Here is a 22002-nt window from a genome sequence, read left to right on the forward strand (position 1 = left end):
AATGAATGAATGAAGAATTCTGCATGTCCAGTTTTAGTATGTAAGCAATTTCACCAGGGCTTACATAGTACATCAATGTTTTGTTTTTTTCTACAACTTGCTATACAACTTGCTACTAATAAAAAGAAACCATGCCATGCCATGGTTTGAAACATAGGGTAACTGTCATAATCTGCAGGTTTTGGCGAAAACCATATGGGTTTTTGACGATTTATGGTCCTTCTGGTACAGGGGTGGGAAAAGTTTTGGCTCAGGGGCTGCATTGACTTCAGGTAAGGACAAGATCCAATACAAAAAAAAACCCAAACCCATCTGTTAACAGTACATATCAGACTCGTCTGACGTTTACTTGAAAATAAAACCAGCTTGGTTTTGAAGGCTCTGACGTTTGCTTGCATTTCATGCACAAACCAGTTTTTCCCTTTTAGCTTCACGTCCAGCTCTATCATATGTGATACACTGTGTATGTGTATGCTGTATGTCAACAGTAAGGCTAAATCACAAAGCCAATCTGTGTCATTCAGCTCAAGAAAATTTTCAAGTGTTCTCAAGTAGCTCCAAAAATGAAATAATCTCCTGTTTGAGCTCCCACATTCATCGATCCAATCATTCAATCATTCACATCAAGTATGAATTCTGTACCAATCTTTGGCTGACCGGATGTGATTGCGGGCCGTAGCTTGCCCACCCCTGTTCTCGTATGATCTTCTAAAATAACAGATACATCCCATGTCGCCTGACAACTATGTAAGCAGCATGTAGGCAGCTTTATTACAGAAGTCTCATTCAAAACTATCATAAGCCTTGACTTTTGAAGGTGAAAGAAACACATTGCTTGCAAACTTAAAATCAGCAGCTGACATGCTGGACCGCTATGTTATCCATCAAAAATGGTGAAAGATTGATTCTTCTTAGACATAAGACACACACACAAGACATGTCCTTGGAAAGCTTTCTGTCATCACATACGTGAGGAAATTTTTCATCTTTCAAGCGTATAAAAAGACCTTCGGCTGTGCCTGAATAGAACATCTAGTCATCTCTGACAGAGTGAATGTAGCTGCTTTTATCAAAATATTGAAACACTGTTTTTTACCTTCATGTACATGATGCTGGGTCACACACTGGCGTCTTTGTTTCTTCTGCGGTACTGTCGCAAGATTCACCATCCAGTCATTTATTTGAACTTAAACTGCTGCATTCAGTCTGATGTCGTCAGCTGGTTACTACAACTAAAGTGAAAAGACCAATTTCTTGATTAAACTGAACACCCTCAACCTAAAAGTCCCCATTTTGCTGTTGTGACCCTTCTTAAATCCCTGATGTGCAACAGAGGTTTGACATGACCCGGTTGATACCACATTTAAGTTTTATCTGAAGTACTCTCACTGTGGCGGGTAATGAAATGAATTCATTTAAAGTGTACTGTTCATTTTGGTACATCAGTTTTCAGTGTGATGTTATGTGGTCAGGTGGAAATATACACAATTATATATATATATATATATATATATATATATATATATATATATATATATGAACAACATTTTGCTGCTTCCACCTTTTTCTATCTCCTGGGTTGGGACCAAGCTCTCTCCAGCAGCTACTTGTTTTTTTTACTTTTAACTAGAGGATGATAACGGGCATTAAAATTTAAAAAAATTAAATGAAACTTAAAATTTAATATAAGAAAAAAGAAAGGACACAACACCAGACAATAGATGGTAGTACAGTGACTTTTTAGTTTGGTGTACCGGCAGATTTCAGAAAGCAAACCTTATAAAACATTTTAATAGAGCCACGGAGAATATTTGCATGGCAGTACCTTCCTCCATCCCTCTTCCTGCAGCTAAATAAAGGATGAAACCATGGAGGAGGGCACATCGCTATCCCACATACTCATCGGCCTGAAGTGGTGGACAGGATGGCTGAAGGGCCGCTTTCCTGTGTGGACTCACTTCCTGCAGGAGCTGGAGTGTCTTTACACTGTCATGGTCATCTTTTCTCTGCTGTTTGCTTTTCTAATTAATCTTATTTTTTTATCTACTTTTTTTGTTGACTAACCAGACCTGAGGCTGGTATTTACAGGGCTCTGTGTACTGGCACTTAGTGTAAGGCACTACAAGCTGTCCTCCTGGCTGTTAATAAGGGGTTCCATGTCAGCGTGTGAGTAATTTAGAGTGTTCCGTGGCTTTTTGAGTACGCACCTGGAACAAAACCTGTAAATTGAGACCCCACTCCAACGCCTGATTCATGCTGCCCTCCTCGACTGCAGCAGCTTCATTACATGACACTTAGCTGGATTTAAATGCGACGCCATGGGTTGACAGGACCAGCATCTTGCTTTCCATTGCACATTGTGTTTGAGTGTACAAGGTGGGCGGGTTTAAGTACAACCCCCCTGCAACGCCTTACGACAAGCCTGGCCCACCTGTGGAACCCGAGCCGCATGCGGCTCTTAAGATCATGTTGAATTTTGTGTTTGTGTGTTTTTTACTTGTGCAATCACATGCCGCTACAGTGTTCTACGCGCACAGCGAAAAAAAAACAGAACACACAAACACAAAAATCTACATCAATGCAACAGCTGCATGTGGATTGGAAGCCACAGGTTGGCATTACGATTTTCAAAAATTAGGATAATAATCCTGTCAGTTTGTATTCTTGGGTGTCTGACCTTTGTTGATCATTTTGGAGCAGCTGTTGAACCCATTAAGGGGTTCTGGTCCTATAGAGAAGACTCCCCTGAAGATACCAAGGTACTTTTTGGACCAAATCTAGAATTCAAGTAGCTGTAATCCCAGCTCACGTCTCAGAGAACATTCAGGGAACGTCTCCAAGCAGGAATCAGTATCTAACTGTTCCAAGTTTTTGGCAAGTTTGCATAAACAACTGTAGTTTTTACTGTTGTAATGTTTCTCTCCTTCTCAACACCTGTTGTGGGTCTTTGTGTCTCACTGGGTGACAAAGTTTAAAACCTCCTCTCATGCAATATTCATGTCACGAATTAGGGATTTTAAATTTTCAGCGATTTTGACGCCCCTGCCTGCGACTCCCCGGGCATGGAGGTGGAGTGTTGGTGGTAGGGGAAAGGAGAGGAATTACGGGAGGGGGAGCTGTCCTGAAAAATAAAAACACTCTCCCAGCTCTGGCTGTTTACTTTTTTTTGGCACGTTTGTGGCTGTTTCCATAGCGACTGAAGTAAAGATAGTTGGGAGGCCTCGGGGATGCAGCGCTCCGCACATTGCGGATTGCTGGACATCGGTTGAAAAGTGAAGATGGAACAGAGAAAGTCGGACAGCAGGGCTCTGGCAGGCCATCATCCCAGACGGTACTTGCGGAAGAAATTGCTGCAGGCTGCCAGACATACTCTTTTAGGCCTTGGTGGCCTTTTATTCACTTGCTGGGAAAATCCCATCTACAGCTGATGTTCGCAATGAAGCGCAGATCACTCACTGGGACGCTGCCGTTCTGATGGAGCCCATTCTGGTGAAATCAATCTGACTTTATTGAGCTGCTTACTGAGCCTTTGATACTCATGTACATATGTCCCATTTACATATTTGTCACATTACAATTCGTCATCTCCTAACTAAACCTGAGCCCAGAGTATAAGATCTATGTGATGGTGGAGTCTGGGACTGCTTTTATTAGCGAATGTTGAAAATTTTGTGACGTCTACATGCGCGTTTATTTCTCTTTGCAGCTGGAGGATAACAACGGCTTTCTGCTGGAGTGGTGGCAATGTAATGACGGGGGTAAAAATGGTAAGAATTCCTTGATAACAACCTCTCGAGCAGCAAATGTTTGACTTACTACATATTATATTGTGAATATTGTACTAGTATAGGAGGATGATAAATAAGCAATCATCAGAACATATCAAACATCTCATTGGGGGAAGGAGATGAACGCAGTGCATGTAAAGCTGGAACAGCTTTGAAGCATATGCCTTAAATAAGGCACCTTTTGTAAAGGTTGTGTTATGACGATAGAACAGCATTCTGTTCTTCCTCATTATGAGTAAAAAAAAGCTATAATTTAATCTGGTAATGTCTGTCTAATTCAAATGTGTACGCTTTAGTCTGCTGCATCCTGCACCCTAGGTTGCTGCAGACCCCGGGACAGCAACTTTAAGTCAAAGGTCCTAAGACAGTTGCTATGATTGGTCATTGGTAGCTTTGTACCAATGCTTCTTCACAGTTTGTGGATGAATGCATTGACACAGTAAACAAATTCTGGTTTGTTAAAAGTTGGTAAGACTAAACTATTCAGTATGGTGGTATATTTTTCAAAGCATTGTGCACTGTGTGACTGTTTCATTTCCAGGACATGTTTATTTCTTTTTCCATTCATCTTCACATGGATAGCCATAAAAAAAGACTGCATCTTGTAAAGAAATAGTTCTACTGAACTGCTAAATAATTGTTTCGAGGTTTGCAGCAACCTGCTGCACAGTTCACCCACTAAATTCCACAGCAGCACTTCATTCAAACACTTCAGGTTTAGAGTTCAAAGCAGATGCTGCTCTATTTATTATAAAAAAACATATTTGGCAGCTGCAGGAGTGGTGTGACTCTTTCTATAAAGTATACCAAACCAGCAGAGTATGCATAGAATTACCAAAACATTTCTGAAAAAACTCACCCAAACTTGTAAGTAGGTGTTTCACTTTTGAAAAAAAAAAGAAATTTAAAAAAAGGGGTTAATGTGGTCATGCTTGCATTTGGTTTAGTAACTTACTTGACGCACACAAAACTATTTATACCATTAGAAACTATTATACATTTTTCACACAGTTTAACATCCGAAATAACTGCGGGAGTTCTTCAATGTCTTGTTGAAGATTCATGAGGCTGCAGCAACAAATATACATACTGGCATCTGTTTGTCTTGTATTGATGGATAATCAAGATAACTGATAGAGTTATTGAATTTATTGCTAATGTATCATAAAACTGGCAGCGGCAAGTGCAAGGCATGGTCTGTGCTCTGGTCTGTAACAAAAGGTTCCCATGTTGTTTCTGGTAGCAAACTGTTTGCGTTCTTTGTTTCCTCCCACAGACTAAAACCACGCAGAGGGTAAATTGAAGACTCTAAATTGTCTGTAGATGTGAAAAAGAGGTTGAGTGGTCTTATATCTCCATATGTAGCTGTGTGGTAAACTTGATAAAGTAAACTATGATAAACTAAATGGCTCAGTGTCACCAAGCGTGGGCTGGGACTTTCCCAGTACCTCCAAGATTGATCCTGCGAGCAGGATTAGGGCTTCTGATAAGAAAACAATATTATATTGCTCTGCTGTGATCATGTGATCATAGCACCTCTTTTGGGGTTTCCCCTGTATAAGTCGGGGTTTCCTATCTAGTTTTTCCCTCACGGTTTGAAGGGTCTAAGGGTGGAGATGTGTCACATTTTATACAGACTGAAAAGCTGTAGGGAACAAACTGTGTTTGAGGTTCTGGGTAACACAAACGCAACTGAACTGACTAATGTTCATTCAGGCTCATTGGAATGGCTGTGCTCAGGGAATCGTTCGTGTTTCGTTGCAGGCAGAGAGAGAACTGTGAACTTACTGTATTCACACCTTCAGACACTCACCGATGTGTAATACAGTTGGAGGTGATGGATTGAAAAAAACATATCTATCAGGTTCTTGAACAGCTGGTTTAATTTCACAGACTCTTAGGTGCTTGGATAAATCCAAAATAATTTGCACCTTTAGTCAAAAGTTATTGTAAAAACCAGCAAAGTCTTCCATATCTAAGCTGCCAAGTACGAGGCAATCATACAGCTACACCTACCATTGTTTTAGAGTGTGTGAATCACACAAACCTGAGTGTGGAACTTCAACAAAGAAGTTACTACAGCAACAGCTAAATAGGTGTGAAGGCTAAAAACAGTGGTTTGTGGACACATTTGTCTCGACCTACAACTACATACTGGTACAAAATCATGTTGGAAGCCCGGCAAACACACATTTCTTCTTTCTGAGAGATTCAAATTGGACTTTTTTAATCGTTCAGTGTGTATATATGGTCTTGTTTTTCAATCCACTTCTCGAGCCACAATTATCTTGAAGTCCATATTGGATATATCCAAAGGCATATTTGTTACGCGTCAGTTAATGAGTCTAGACACCAACCCAGCCATTTATCATATAACTAGCTGTGATATAGCAAAAGAGAAAACCAGTAATGAAACAGGAGGTGGGGCCAGAAGAAGCCGCAGACTGAAAGATGGATCTGGTTGCCAGGCAATAATCGCCGACCAATTTAACCAGATTACCTGCAGTTAAATTGCAAGGCATTGGATTTCATCGGGGAAGTACATTTCTCCACCTTGAATCTTGACACCTGATCGGCTGAAATGCTTTTTTGCAACAGATGCATATCGCGAGACAGATTTAAAGCCGATGAATGAATAAAGACCGACGGCTAACTTGCCATGAAATCTTTGAAGAAAATAGGACAAAGAAGCAAAGACAGAAACGATCCATTAAAAGATAAATAGTTTATGTGAATCTCTCACATAGCATTTACCTTTACTCTATACACATTGTTTTTGAACGTGATATACAGTATGTCATTTTTTTTTTTTTTTGTTTTGTCTTGACATAATGGTTCTTTTCAGCATGCACTTTAGAATGCCAACAAAAGGCTCCACAAACACAGACTTCAAACTAGAATTTTTCCTCACAGATAAACATACGGAACATGAACTGGGATCAAAAGCCTGACAAGTTTGAGGACACGATGGAGAAGCACAGCATTGGACTACCATGACTTTTACAGGTAAGAGCAATGTACTGAACAGTAAGAGACAAAAATACATGTTCTGGATTCAAAAAAATAAACAGCTTTTTTTTCTTTTCAAGTTACAACATTATCCCTAAAAATACACAGAGAACAGTACCCCTTTGTCAATTCAAAGAGTAAAGCAGCTTGTGTACACGAGGAGGATCACGGGTAGAGGGTGACACTTGAACAGCAAGCCCAGCAAGCCAGTACTGTGCAGAAAGCAAGACCCAATTTAAGTTTGGCATTCAAATGTGTCAAGGATTCATCCTGCCATTGCCCTGTAGTTTAATGTTCCCGCAGCCCAAATTTTGCAATTTTAATTTTCTGTAACCACTTTTTTAACCAAAATGAGCGATTCGAGGCGCAGGGTCCCAAACTGGGTAATATTTTCCCTGTGAGACGATGTGTGTCGGATTGGGAAAAAGGGTCTTGTCCCCATTTGGTATCATCGAATCTTGGGAACACTGGCCATGGGGTGTATTTATGTACTCTTGAGTATAAGTTGATATGACATCATGTTACGGACCAGAATAAAATGCATAATACCCATACAAGCCTACCCTCAGCCTGCTTTAAAAAGAAAAAAATCAATTTTAATGTAAACTGAAAGGCTTAAGCACCCATAAACATCCCAAACATTTTCTCCAAGCATCAGCCTGAACTACCTGGGAAACTCATACTGCCAAACACAGCTGGAATAAAAGCAGCTGCTCAAGTTGGCATACTTTCCTTCTTTGGTCTTTGGCACCCTAGCCGTCAAAGACAACTTCTGTCCACATGAAATCTATAAAACACAATGACACGCTTCCACAGATGGCTGACATGATTCCACCGAGCCTGGTTTTTTGGTGTCGCCTCCGAGGTCCATATTTTCCACCCTGCAGTCCTTGACTTAAAATAATGTTGAAAGGCAGACCTCGTTCATTATTCCTTTTAACTGCAGTTGTTATTTTGATCACGGCCGACCGCTGAGACATGAACTGGACAGAGCCGCCATCTTTCAGTTGGTTTTCAAAGTGAGTTCATATCAGCGACGATTCCATGTGGCTGACTAACTGATTTAACCAGGGTTATGGCTGGCATAAAAACCTATTCCAGCCTGCAGCACGGACAGAAAAAACGTTTTGGGTTATACTGGCATCAGCATTAATTTCTTACGCGGTTTACACACAGTAAAATATCTTTTTTTCTAGATATTGTCTGGATACCTGATACATTTTAATGCCAGGTGTAAAAGGGGGCCTCAGCAATATAACACAGTAGTCAAAGCACTTGCCAGGGTTCTTTATCAGCATTTCCACACCCTCTTTTCTTGTCATGACGGGCTGCTGAAATCACAGTGAGGATCGGCGCTCTCTGTTTTCAGGTGCTTATTGCAAATCCGATCAGATTGTTGGGGTACATGGGAGTGCTACCTTGCAGATGTAGCCATTCTAGAAGTCCCACTTTTATCAACTTGGTAAACTTCTGCTACACTTTTGCTCCGCGGGAAGAAAGTTCGGAAGAATCAAGTTTTTTTTTTTTTTTTTTAAAAAGCCACCGGGAGTCATGAGGAAAAATTCCTGAAAAGTCAAACCATCTGCAGGGTGGTTTCATGCTCAGTGGTGGGGGACTTCTACAATGGCAACTGCATCACGGGGGGGGGGGATACTGTTTCTTTCAGGTTTGTGCTAAAGGTAACCAGAGGAGTGACAATGTTTAGTCCACTCGTTGGTGTTGGCTGTACTGGCCTTTCATAAACAGCAGATCTTTACCCTGGACTTGAAGGTTAAACACACATTAACACACAGCAGAGCAATTAACCTACTGAGAATTACCAAGAGAAACAAAAGCAGAGATGACCATAATGTCACATTTATTCAACTTAGCACATATGTCTCTCTATACTGTATATACGGTATGTAGAATTTCATATATGAATACACTCCATTTTTAGAACACAAAGTGCCTCACATCTTAATACACTTATTGCGAGGAGGGGTACCACAGCAAGATAAGTGATTGACATTTAGTGTCACGGCGCAAGTTAGCAACCAACAACCTTGTTATCTGACTTGCCATCAAAGAACAGATGATTGGATGGAGTTGCTTTGCCCAGGTGTGCTGTGCTGTTATATTTACAGGAGCAATATCAATACAGTACCTGTTGATAGTCTCTTTTATGGACCTTTGCTCTCCTGTGATTTTCTTTTTCATTTTTTTTTTTTTCAAAAGAGGAAAACAAAAAGGGACATCAGCAAAATGCAAATGCTTGTCATAGTCCTCAGAGTGCTGGGCTGAGCATTCGGTAGTTTTTTTGCGTGCTTTCCCGTCCATAATGTCCAGTAGGAGTGGCCTTATGACTCCGAACGGGGTCCTCCCGCTGCAATAGGTCCTCATAGTGTTGACAGTCTTATCCCGCTGTCATTCAAAAAGAAAATGAGTGGTCTAAATAAAATATAAACAATTCACATCTCTTGATATCTGAAATGCATCATCTGTCTCTGCTGAGCATCACTTCAGAAGGCATGCACATGAATGCACAAAATATGAAGACAACGCGTTTGATGCTGAAATGTCTGGATATAAAAAAATATATCGTGGTTTCGATGCTGGAAATTCAATGACTTGGTCTGGAAATAAAAAGAAATCTGTCTTCTTTTTTAAGTGTTTGACTTTTTGCAGAGCTACGTGTAAGATGCATCTTTCCGTGAGCCAGTTGCTAGGCAACCCCTCTGCTACTGGTATAGACACTTTGTAGGGAAGGGGGAGGCTCATCGCCGCATGGTCTTGTCTGCAGTCCCGCACCTGTTGGTGCACGGTCGTGCCACAAGCAGACTCGGTCAGACAAACGATGCTGCTTTAGTTTCGCACGAGATTTAAAATCAGTATAAAAGAATTCATTAAAGGTAAGCTCTGAATAGCCCTTGGAAATGGCTCGCACAAATAAAACTGGAGGAGATTAGAGGAGAATAATTAGAGGAGAATTTGGATGCACAAAAGGAAGGATTATCAACTAATTTGGGAAGAAAACAACAAAAATTGATTTACACCCTGGGAGCCATCGGGGTGTGTTACGCATATTTTTGGAGTATTATATTTGAGAAATGTGGCAAACACAGCCTTTTGCACAGACTTCAGTTTGATTTGGAAAGTGTTGAAAAGAGGAGTTAAATGTGCAACACTGCGGGTGGCTTCCTGGATATGATGAATGAGCAGAGACATAAACAACAGATACATCACATATTGGCGTTTTTTAACAAAGGGTTACAATTCATTGAAACCACTCTGTGTGCTATCAACGTGTCAGTACCAAGCTGAGGAAGATAATCCTCAATATCTCATATTGGATGTAGTGTAACCTGTAACATTAGACAGCTTCTTTGCCTGGATTGGCTCTGCCATTTTTTGCAACAACAATGATTCACTCCAAACATCTTGGTAGGAGTGTGAATTTTAGGTCTGAAAAAAAAAAAAAAAAAAAAAAGCTTAAAAACGGATTTATGCTGAAACACAGCTATTGAGCTATTGAAGATCTGTGCTTGAGCTGCTAGATAGCAATAGTACACTGATGACCGTTATACAATTAGCCCCATCCACCCTACGTACACAAAAAGGTAACTGAGGGCGACTGCATTCTACGCTGTACCGGTTAGTCAGACGATTACCTTTCTGCCATGGCGGCGTGTTTTCTCCAAGCCATTAAGATAGAACGCCGCTCTCTGCTTGTGTGAAACCCGTAAACACCATCTCTTTGCAGTTATCTATGAGTAAACAACCAGACACATCCCAGCATAATACATTATTCTGTTAGGTATTCATATATATATATTTTTATATGTATATGTCTGTGTGGGTCTGTGTGTGTGTGGGTGGGTGTGTGAATAAATATATGCCTAGTCCCTCCTTCCTGTCAACATTCCTTGCAGACAGAAAATGGTTACAGAATGAGTCCATGCAGAAATATGAGCAGGCCCAGCAGCAGGTGAGAGGTGACAGACTGGACGTGAACTTGTTGCGTGAGTCCTGAAAGACAATCCTCCATCCCAAAAATAAACTGCAAAACCAAAGACAAGGTCACAATTGTGTGACATTCAAACAGAGAGACATCTCTCTTTCTTTTTTTGGAAGCACGTCTTTTTTGTTCTCCCACCTCGCCAAGGTGTCTAAATATAGTAACATCTAATATCCCTGATTATTAAATGTTATGGCTGCTACTTCTGAAGCCACCAGTCAAAGTCCTTTTATTGCAAGTCTCAAAGTAGGATAATATCAAACTAGAGGGAAAAGTGACACAGGGGCGCTGGCTAGGATGTGAGCACATAGGGAGCGGAGTGAAGATTTACTCAGGTGGCAAAAGCCACTAATATTAGTCTCTTCTATAGTTAAATACTGAACCACTAGTCACAATATCTAGAACAGAGTTCAGATAGAATACCATGGAGAGGTGGCTTTCTGAGGCATGGTTAGGCAAAAAGAGGCGCAGCGCCGAAGGTCTCAGAGGATGGAAGGGATGGGAGAGCGAGAGCGCCGTAGCGGGCAGGGCGATCCGTAGGGTGAGGTCACAGGTGACAACCTCAGGGCATTGCCAGACATGCCAGTCATGCCCGCTATGTTGTTTAAGCTCCGGGATTTCTCATAGCCTTCGGATGAAGGGCGCGACAGAGAGGTGGAGGCGGTGGTGGCAGTGGTGGTTGTGCAGGAACGGGACATGAACACACACAGGCAGGCAGGCAGGCAGGCAGGCAGGCAGGCAGGCAACGATCCGAGTCCGAGCCAGCCGAGTAAACCCAGGCGAGACAGGAGACAGGAGTGAGACATGGTGAGTGCATGCACAGCAAATCCGAACACCAGCAGTAAAGCAGACTGGAGTCTCGGGGACTTTTCATACCTGCATGGTTCAGCCCTACTAACATTGGGCTGATCGGTTTTCCTCCTCGGTTCAGTTGCTTTCAGGCCAATGTAAACACAGTAATAACACCAGAATAACTGGCCTTTGTTCAAACAGCATGTGTTTTCACGTAAAATGAGTCAACACCTTGTTTTCACACAATGAAAAGAATTCAAATGTGCCAATTGACAGGAATGTATTGGTTTGATGTTTTTGGCATGGATAACGAATGTGGATATAAATATGGGCCAATTGTCTTGGACCGTTTTGGATTATGCTAGCCTGGATGTAAAACGCTCTCTTTTTTTCTCCACCACGAAAACCTAAGCAGTTTTATGAGTCATGAATCTACCTCACGTTTGTGGATATGCTTTGGTGGAAATGTTTCCCTTATGAAACCAAAGTAGGACTTTTGCACCGACTGGGATGGCGGTGAACCGTCTGCAGGTGTGAAAAGGCCCTTTGACCGGCAAATCTCAAGTCTGGAGGGTGAGCTAACTGAAAAACATCAGTTTTGGTGAAAACAACAACATAGACTTTTATTCATAAATTCATTGCAATTGAATATCCATGAACTTTGCATATATCCATTTATAAACTATGAAATCTTGGAGATAATGTTAGCTACAATGTATTCCTATTGAAATCTTCTTGTCTTGGCAACTGGACTTGAATTTCTTGACTTGAAGACGTTTCACCCCTCATCCGAGAGGCTCCTTCAAGATGAGGGGTGAAACGTTCAGTTGCCAAGACAAGAAGATTTTGACAAGAATTCACCATGACCTGGATGACTGAGAACCCCCACAGACAAGCTACAATGAAATACACCATTATAAGAGCACTAGGAAAAAGTAAGAGGTGTATCTGTTGGAACACCAACAATAACAGAGGCTTATTTAAAAAAAAGGTCCCTATATGAATAAGTTTGCAAAAAACATGTAATCTCTTAGCGTCATCATTGCATTTCATTGATACACTCAGATATTGTAATACCATGTGAAAGACAGTGACATGTGAAAGACGAAACTAATGCTTGAAATTAGAATGGGATTGACTTGAAAGACATTCATCTCAGTATTTATCAGATTAATGACAGAAATCTCAGATCTGTGATGAAGATGATGACGATGATGGATATTACAGTCACTGATCAAGACCAACTATATTTACGAAACTGCTTTTTTAACATTTTATTTTAAACAGGCCATTTTGAGGTCCAAAAAGCTGATTGTAGGGGTTTCGAACTCTGGAGCTTGAGCTGAATCTCTGGTAAGTTAGTGGTTAGCGTTGCACATCCGCGCCGTGGTCCTCTCACTAAGATTGGTCGTAAGTGCAACCCTAAATTCTTCAATAACCTTTGCTATATTTTCCTTCCCCTTTTCCTTGATCGCTAAACAAAGGCCGAGTCTGAATAGTCACTGACGGTGTCCGTTATAGCTGTCAAGCTGCCTGTTTGCTCTTTTAGTATGTTTGAACGCCCGGGGTTGGGAGCGTCCTTGGACTGGCTGTACGGCTCTATTAACCTTTCTGACTTGATGTGCGTGAAATTGCTTTTTCTTTGTCATTGATATTGATCTGATTTGACAGCAAAAAAGTCACAAGAATGCTGTGAGAATGGTAATAACGTATCCCAGCAATGGACGCTGTCGGGCGGTAACAGCGGACACAGACCCTCACGTGAATGCCAGTGTGACGAAAAGTTTGAGTTCAGTCGGCCAAAGTAAATAGCGTCCGTTCCAAGCAATCCGCACATTACATTATCACCATTGTAATTCAGAAGCGGTTGAATACACAGGCATCATAAACAAACCAGGAGCTATAAGTTGTTTTGCTCATTTTCAGGTTTGGGAATTTTCATGTTTTTTCCCCCTTTTTTATTTTACATTCATTAAATTTACCCAGACATTTGAATTAGAGAATGAATGATTGTATATCTCTAGATGCATGGTGAAACCCATCACTCACTGCATCACTCACTGAATGCAAGTGTTGAAGCTAATGACTGAATAAATGGTTGCATGAATGATTTAATCAATTAATTAATATTTATTTATACATCTTTACAATTATTTATCAGAATAATTGAGAGATTATGGTCGACCCCAGAATCTCTGAGCGGGAGATTGCTCATCGAAACGGTTCTTCCCTGAATTGAAGCAAAGCAGGACGAAGGGAAAGCACTTTGGAAAGCTCATCAACTTGACTTGGACCAATTACGACTGAACAAACACTCCGAGGGGGGCAGCGGTTAGTCGAGGATCAGTGATTTCGCATTTCTCTGCTCATTAACGCAAAAATCAGTTTTAAATTATGTCAGCTGGGCACGGTGAAAAGACGGCCGGGTGTTTAGAGCTTTATCAAAAAGCAAGGCAGCACAGCGTGGACACATTTTCACCGTTTGAAATGCTCACTTTACACATTTGGGATGATGGCATTCTTTGCCCTTTGAAATGTCGCGGGACAGCAGCCGCGTGTGTTGATAGTTCAGTGTATGAACTTCACCGTGACCTTTAGCCAGGGTCAAAGTGGAAGGTCAGGCCCTTTCAAGTTCGGCCTTTCGGCTGACTGACAAAACTTAAGGCTAGGAAGGATGGTGTAAATTGGATGGCGATAACTAAGAAGACCTTTTGTCGACTACAATTATTCCATGGGAAGAAAAAAATACTGCCTCTGACAGATCTCGAAGAGACGTGAGGTTTAGAGGTTCTTTCCAGATCGCCTCCTCCTCAAAGAACCACTTGGATGAAGGTCTCTAGCAGTTCTTTGGTGACTGATTTCTGTACCACTTGAAGTGATGTCACTGCAAACGCTTTCCTCTTTGCATTTTTAAGCTAGACAGTTTTAATATTACATTGGTGTGCAAATTATTTCCGTTTTCAAAAGCACTTCTAAAGGTTTTCAAGATCAACAAATACATTAACCGCGGGAAGACTGGTCTGGTGCCTGGCAACCAGATTTCTTTAAGTTTATGTAATTTCTTGCACTGAATTTTCCCATTACATCAACATTCTAGGATCATTTCTGCTCAGTTTTAAACATTTTCTATCTATATTTATACTATCACTTGCATTTTTCTTTTCAAATGTGTTTCCTCACCCTTTAAATCTTTTGTCAATTTTATAATTTACAATTACTGGATTTGAATTGAGAATATGAATGAAGGAGTACGATAATCTGCATGACTCCCCTTTTTAGAATTAGTAACACAAGATTATTTAAGAATTCATGTAAAGTAAAATCATTTAGACTGTGACACAATTCAAAAGCTCTTTAAATTTGTTTGTATTGTTTTTTTGTCTTCTTAAATTTTGTTTTATCTTCATCAGTGAAAACTAAAAAATGATTTTGCTGTTTATTGAACCTATTGATGAGCATCTTTTGAAGCTTTGTATCTATTAAGTAATTTGTAGCTCTAAATGAAAGGAGAACCTATAACATTTACAGTCTTTACACACTTATAAATGCTGATGGTCACACCTTTAAGACAAGACCAAACCAGATGATGATTGACTAATTATGATGAAGCATGATGTTCATAAATATGCTGACAGACAGGAAAATAACATTTCATTGAAGTGAAAATGTTTAAACTTACACATGCAGTTACCTGCTTTCCGCATGCCCCCATCTGCAGGGCAAGTATAGTCACTGGCAGCCAGCAGGAAGCAAGTGCCCCCACTTCGACGATCCTGTTCTCGGGTACTGGATCTCCGCATGGGGACCCTCTCCTCTGGAGACATGGTCAGATCGCTGCCTCCGCTGCAGTCGGCCGACAGAACTGCCACCAGTCAAGACAAGCGTGTTAGCAATTTCATAACGTCATGTCTGTTTGGAGCTGCTGAAAAGAATCTTACAGATTCTTCTGAATGTCTCAGAGTGCAACCGATGTGATAAGGCTGTAACCTTGACATTTAAGGCTAAACTCTTATTTTTAAGCTGAAATAATTGTGTTCGGGTGATCAGATGTACCTCTGTATTCCTCCTGATCCATTATTTTGCGATTTGATGTGAAGACATTTCTGATTAGTAATAATAACTTTAAACTTGTTGTCCTTCTCTGAGGGTGGTAAATTTAATACAGCAATTGGCAAATAAAGGAAATGACATGATAAATCATGATAAAAATAATACTAATAAAATAGATGTAATAAAACTAACAAAAAAATGTAGAGAGAACCAAACTAAAACAAATTAATGAGCCATTTATTCATTTTTTTTACATCACTTAATGATTGGGAGATTAATGAGATACATAACTGATGCACAGAGGATTTATTCTATTGTTGTAAAAGAGACACAGTCTGAGTATTTAGTGTATTAACTCATATTTAGAAGAATAAAAAGGCAATTGCTTTTTGGAAGGGGCTATTAGTGAAAAATTGAAATCGATGCATTTCAAAATGTGCATCAACATTAACATGGGCATTAAAGTTAAATTAAGAACTTAAATATTCACTTGTCTTGTTATAACTCTGAAAATAATCAGAAAAAGGTGGTCAAAAGTGATATTATGTAATAATGATTTTACAAGAAATAGCTTAAAATCACTGGATATCACTGGAATGTGTTGATACAAATGACATCAAAGCCATCAAGTTATTAACTAAATACTGCAATTAAATTACTTCAAAAATAGCAAGAATCAATGTGAACTTAATAATAAATTTTTCCTTCCGGGATGTATTGGATTTAATTTTCCATTTTTTTAAATTTTTTTTTTGGTTAAGAAGGCTGTCACCAGAAAAATTACCCTAACAGTTTTAAAAAATTTGGTCTTTTTTTCCCTCTGACAATTAAAATATATTTTTAGAACACAGGTCACGTGATTAAGAGTCAAAATAAACTGCACCCTCATCAAGCTGGAGGTACAACTCATGAGAGATTCATTAAATTACTGTAATGTATTTAATTGTGCGACATGGACTTCAAATCTGTGATCATAGATCATCCAATGAACACACAAATAAAAGAACTGGCACTGCTGAAATATTGCGGCGCATAACCGCGTTCCATCTGTAGCAAAAGGAATTCTCTTGGCTGATTCTTGGCTGAGAAATCACAGTTAAACATCAAACAGCCTCAATCATAAAAAGCAGCGGCAAATGTCATGCCGAAGTGCAGCCTGGAAGAGGTCAAAGGTCAGGGGGAGTAAGGAGCTTTGACTGATGAGCGAGATACACTGATGACTTGTGAGCTGATGAAGCTTTTCTGCAAATATAGAACCTTATACTGTGTATTCTTTGCACTGATGCATTGACATTACTTTTGTACAGTTTCCCATAAAATGCTCATTTTTGACCCTAAAAGTCTTGCAGGATTCCTCATAGACATACGTTTACTCACACCCCATTTTCAAATCACTCCGCTGGGAAAAGGAATTCAGTCTCATATCACCAAATCACCAGTAATTAGCTGACGCCAGCCTGCAGCGCCAGCATTAGTGAGCTCACGACAGCAGACCTGCAGACAGTATCTGCAGGCTGGTGTAAAATATCAGCGTGTTTTGAAAACCCTGACCACTGGTATGCTCAATTTGGCCCGCCATACACATCTGGTCTGTTGAGAGTTGAAAATGCACTGACTGTTTCTCAAGTGACCGTGTCCAATGGGATGAGGGAGTACATCAGAAATCGCATTTATCTGTATCTTTTATGGGTTTAAAATGTTTTTTTAGAGGGAGGCCTTAGCTGCATGAGGCTAATGGAACATTTTCATGGTTGACTTTGGTCAGCATGTCACATTTATTGACAACAACATAAAGACACTATGTGATACCTGAACCAAACTATGATTTGTTAGTATTTCACAGAAATGTAAAAGAAAAGTGAGATTCCAAAACAATTATTGAAGGTTTTGTGTTTTTGAAATTTGCATGAAATACCATATGAGACTTGTAAGGGTGCTGCAGCAATTGCATCTGTTCTTAGGAGAAGAAACTCCATCATTCTCTTCCTGGACCAAATGCCTTTCAGGAATTTTCTGCAACGCTGTCAAACTATAGTTTTACCAGTCACCAGTTTCAACAAAATTGATTTATTGGTTAATGAGAGCACTAGAAAAACAATCAATCATGTGTCTGTAATTTGTCTGTAAATCTAAAAGTTATGGTAATATTTAGCAGCAAAACATTTGTGGAAACCATGATAAAACTATGTAGTTTTCCACCTGGTTTTCAGATACTTTTCTGCTGATTTTTATGAAACTGTTTTAAATTTCAGATTTATTTGAGATTTTATTTCGGGTTTTGACTTCAAACCAATTGGAATTTTCTCCAACAGACAATTTCAACTTTGATATGAAATGATGAGGAACAATATGGATAAATTGCCAGCATAGCTAAGTGTCTTGGTCAGTTGTGAGTTTCAGGTTGAAGATGATGTCTGGCTATGTTACTGCAGCGAGCTGAGATGTAAACCTGCAGTAGCCATGTGTTCTGCTCAGAGATCAAAGTTAGAGAACCGAACTGTGTAACTGGCTGAGTAATCCCGTTGTCCAAAGTGTCGACTTCATGGAGTTGAGTTGTTGATGTGGCAGTTTTGGCTGCTCTCCGAGCGAACACACACGCAGAGCAGTTTATTTCAAACACACACGGGAAGTTGACTTATTGCTCTGAGCAAGAAACATTTCGTCACTAGAACCGGATGGACGAGAGTGTGGGTTTCCCATTAGAACCGATACAGATTGGAAAGTTTGCAAAATTGCCTCAGAAATTTAAACCAAAATAAAATCATTATTTCTTTTTCTTTCTATTTCTAGAAAATTCTATTTTTAGAAAATAGAAAAATAGATAAAATAAATAATAATTACTTTTTTGTAAACTGTCACTGATTTACTTTTCTCTTGTTTTGAGGGTTTTCTAATTTGGTTCAATAACTATTTTAAACATGGTCATCAAGAAATTGATATTGAGATATAAATTAGATTCATGTTTTGCATGGCTCTGGAACCTCTATTTTGAGGCAAGACCCTTTTCTTGACGCACCGGACATGAAAGTAGCCTCTCCGGCTACATATTCAAATGACCTCTAAAGATATCTGTTTGTGCATTCAGTTGACGAAGTCATTATTCTATGCTGAATAGATATGAGGTTCTGAGAGTTAATAAATAAATAAGGCTGTGAGGGAAGCACTGACCCTCGGGAAAGTCTGCGCTACAATTTAAAGAAAGTCCATATAGAGAGAGCAACATTAATTTCCATCAATATTCACTGTGTCAGAGTAAATTATGAACACAAGCCTTGAAGGAAAAACAACCACCTACAGTCTTAATAGCAAATGAACAATTCCTGCTGGCAGAAAGACTCAGAGACAAGGACTCTTCTTTTTTTTCTTTTTTTTTTTTTTTAAATCAGTATTTGCTAGTTCAAGAGTTTCTCATCTCATCTCATCTCAATGCCTTCCTCTCTCTCTCTCACTCTCTCTGTCAATACCTTTTTGCATTGCCTGACTTGTCGCTGTGGCAACCAGATATGAAGGCTGCAATGCAAAAGAGCTCTGTCTCTGTGTCTCCACTGTGGCTGTGGCAAATCTCCATAGAGAGTAGTCGTTTTAGTCCCTGTGGGAAATCTGTCATTTGGACATCGCTTTCTACCTGGGAGGAGGTCTCTGAGGAGTTCATCTTGCTATCGATACATAAATAACATTTTTCGCTCTAAGCTGAACTCTGCTGCTGAGGTGCGGCTCCACATAACTTTCACGCTTGTGCAGCCATGGTGACTGTGTGCTCTTACCTGAGCGGTTGCGTTCTAGTACCCTGCTCCCCTTGACGTGGCACAGGTCACCTTGAGTGCTGTTACATGTGGTGTTGAGATCTGCCTTGCAGTAGGTGGGGGAGCCTCCCTGCACAACCTGAGGAATGTGTTTCTTCCTCTTCTTGGGAAGCTTCTGCTTGGCCATTGCCAGAGAGTAGTACATCCCAAAGTTATTGACGATGACAGGTACGGGCATGGCTATCGTAAGCACTCCAGCCAAAGCGCACAACGCACCCACCACCATGCCTGACCATGTCTCTGGATACATGTCCCCATAGCCCAGCGTAGTCATGGTAACCACAGCCCACCAGAAGCCGATGGGGATGTTCTTGAACTTGGTGTGGAGACTGGCGGTGGGGTCATTGGGCTTAGCGCCGATGCGCTCTGCGTAATAAATCATGGTGGCAAATATTAACACTCCCAAAGCGAGAAAGATAATGAGGAGCAGGAACTCATTGGTGCTGGCCCGCAGTGTGTGGCCCAACACTCTAAGCCCTACAAAGTGACGTGTTAGCTTGAATATACGCAGGATGCGAACAAAGCGCACCACCCTGAGGAACCCCAACACGTCCTTGGCAGCCTTCGACGAAAGGCCGCTCAGCCCTACTTCCAAGTAGAAAGGCAGGATAGCCACAAAGTCGATGATGTTGAGCACGCTCTTAACAAACTCCAGCTTGACCGGGCAGAAAGTCACACGCACCAGGAACTCGATGGTGAACCAGAAGACGCAAACGCCTTCTACATAGGTGAGCGCAGGGTCCGTCTCGATCTCGTACTGAGGCCCCAAGTCCGGCAGGCTGCTGTTCCGCATTACCTCCGTCTTGTTGATGACGGTGTTGAAAGCCTCATGAGTCTCCAAGCAAAAGGTGGTGATGGAGACCAGGATGAAGAACAAAGAAGCAAAGGCAATAAACTATGGGAAAAGGGAAAAAGAGAACAGAGAATAAATGTATTTGCCAACAATCTCTATATGACAGTACAGGTAAGTCGCATCATTTGCTCTTCAGAAGTCTAATTGCCCCGGGTGGACGAGGATCATGGGGACGCAGATGCTGGCAGAATTAGTTTCCTGCAGCTGGTTTTCTGGCCAGTTGGCAGTCATGCAAAGGCAAACAATGTGGAAACCAAACAAATATACAGAGTCGGTACTGGGCCTTCCATCCACCTGAATTTAAGCATTTTCACAATTCACCGTTAACAGCCTTCACAAGCTGTTAAGAAAAAAAAAAAAAAATGGAACAAACAAACCAAACTGGAAACAAGAAAAAAATTTAAACCGCCTTTAAATATTGTTTTAAAAAGAGTTTATACTTGGAGGAGGTGGAAAAGCTGCCATATTGACAAAAGCTTAAATGGTTTCCGTTCAGTGAGCACAGGTTCAGAAATAACCGATGACATTCAGAACTGAGTCATTTCTGCAGCAGATGAAAACATGAAATATATGTGGATGATGGGGAAAATACTGCCTAACTAGAATTAATCAAAGAAACTAATCCTCTTTTTCATCCAAGATCAGCACCAGGTCCTGGAACTTAAACCAATACAACTCTTATGGGTGGGTTTTAATTCTTTATGTCCAGTTGCACAAAAACTGTGCATTTGAATAAAAAATAAACAAATGAGAATTTGAGAAATATGTTTTTTCCCCCGTCCAACATTCAGTTTATAGTTCCCTGTGAGCACTTTGTGAAAAAATAACTGATCTCTAAAAAGTGGCCTATACTGCGTACAATTACAAAATAACAACGCAGAGGCTACAGTTTCTCTTGGGTAAAGTTCCCGTCTCTTCTTTTATTATCCCTTTTTCTTCACTGCGTCATCTCCCAGCAACCACATATACCACACTTCCGCTCCCCGCTACGGCTTCAAAATAAGAGCTCAAGGCATCTACTGTGGTTACAACTTATAGCAGGATCCAGGTCCACAAGGATATGTTACATACCTCCCCCCCGCAAAAATGAAACATCCCTGTTTCACCGTGATAACCACGCCCAAGCAAGAAAAAAAAAACATGACAACAACAAAAAAATATGCGCTGCTAAACACACTACTAAACTGCAACAACACAAAACTGATGCATGTCATCGAGCACAGCAAGAAAACACATCAGTTCCCCCTTTAACTCCCAACAGTACTACGTTTTCCTTTTTTAATTTTTTTTTTTCACACAAACTAACCAAATATGATGAATTCCTTACGAATTCCTGACAAAAAACTGAACAGCCCCTGAATCATCCATCTCAAGCTACTCCCCAGCCCAACCCTGGTCCCTTCCAGAAGGGGGCAAGTTTCATATGGTGATCCGTTGGGTTATGCAGCCATACCAGCCCCCTCTTGCATATGAGTGGTGTTGGACTGTGCCATCATGATACAGTTTTTGCTTGTTGTGAGCCTCGGCACCACCTTGTTGTGCAAAAGTCAGCATGAGTCAGGGGTGGGTCCAAACTCACCAGCTGAGATGGTACATACTGGTACATACCAACATGTTCACCGGAACACAAACCCTTCGTTCATACAGTATGTACTTGGTGCAGGCATGAACAGAGCTGCTGTATGCAAAAGCCACCTGTTTCAGATAACT

General features: G+C 40.6%; 1 protein-coding gene across 4 annotated transcripts in view; it reads right to left on the bottom strand.

The window, feature by feature from the left end:
• Positions 1 to 8107: 8107 nt before the first annotated feature.
• kcnc2 (potassium voltage-gated channel, Shaw-related subfamily, member 2) overlaps positions 8108 to 22002 on the bottom strand; it is a 110672-nt gene continuing 96777 nt past the window's right edge. The window contains exons 2-5 of one of the 4 annotated variants that reach the window (XM_086146796.1): positions 19401 to 20334; positions 15278 to 15448; positions 10448 to 10543; positions 8108 to 9200 (exon numbers count right to left, since the gene is read on the bottom strand). In XM_086146796.1, coding sequence (XP_086002922.1) covers positions 10482 to 10543; positions 15278 to 15448; positions 19401 to 20334 — 1167 coding nt within the window. In that variant the 3' untranslated portion in view covers positions 8108 to 9200; positions 10448 to 10481. Of the gene's footprint in view, positions 10242 to 10447; positions 11423 to 15265; positions 15449 to 19400; positions 20335 to 22002 lie in introns of those variants that run through there. The other 3 variants (XM_086146795.1, XM_086146794.1, XM_086146793.1) reach the window with 3 other exon arrangements.

The sequence above is a fragment of the Fistularia commersonii genome, chromosome 5 (assembly GCF_037954325.1).
Source record: "Fistularia commersonii isolate RoL2024-O1a breed Wild chromosome 5, RoL_Fcom_v1.0, whole genome shotgun sequence".
NCBI classification, from domain to species: domain Eukaryota; kingdom Metazoa; phylum Chordata; class Actinopteri; order Syngnathiformes; family Fistulariidae; genus Fistularia; species Fistularia commersonii.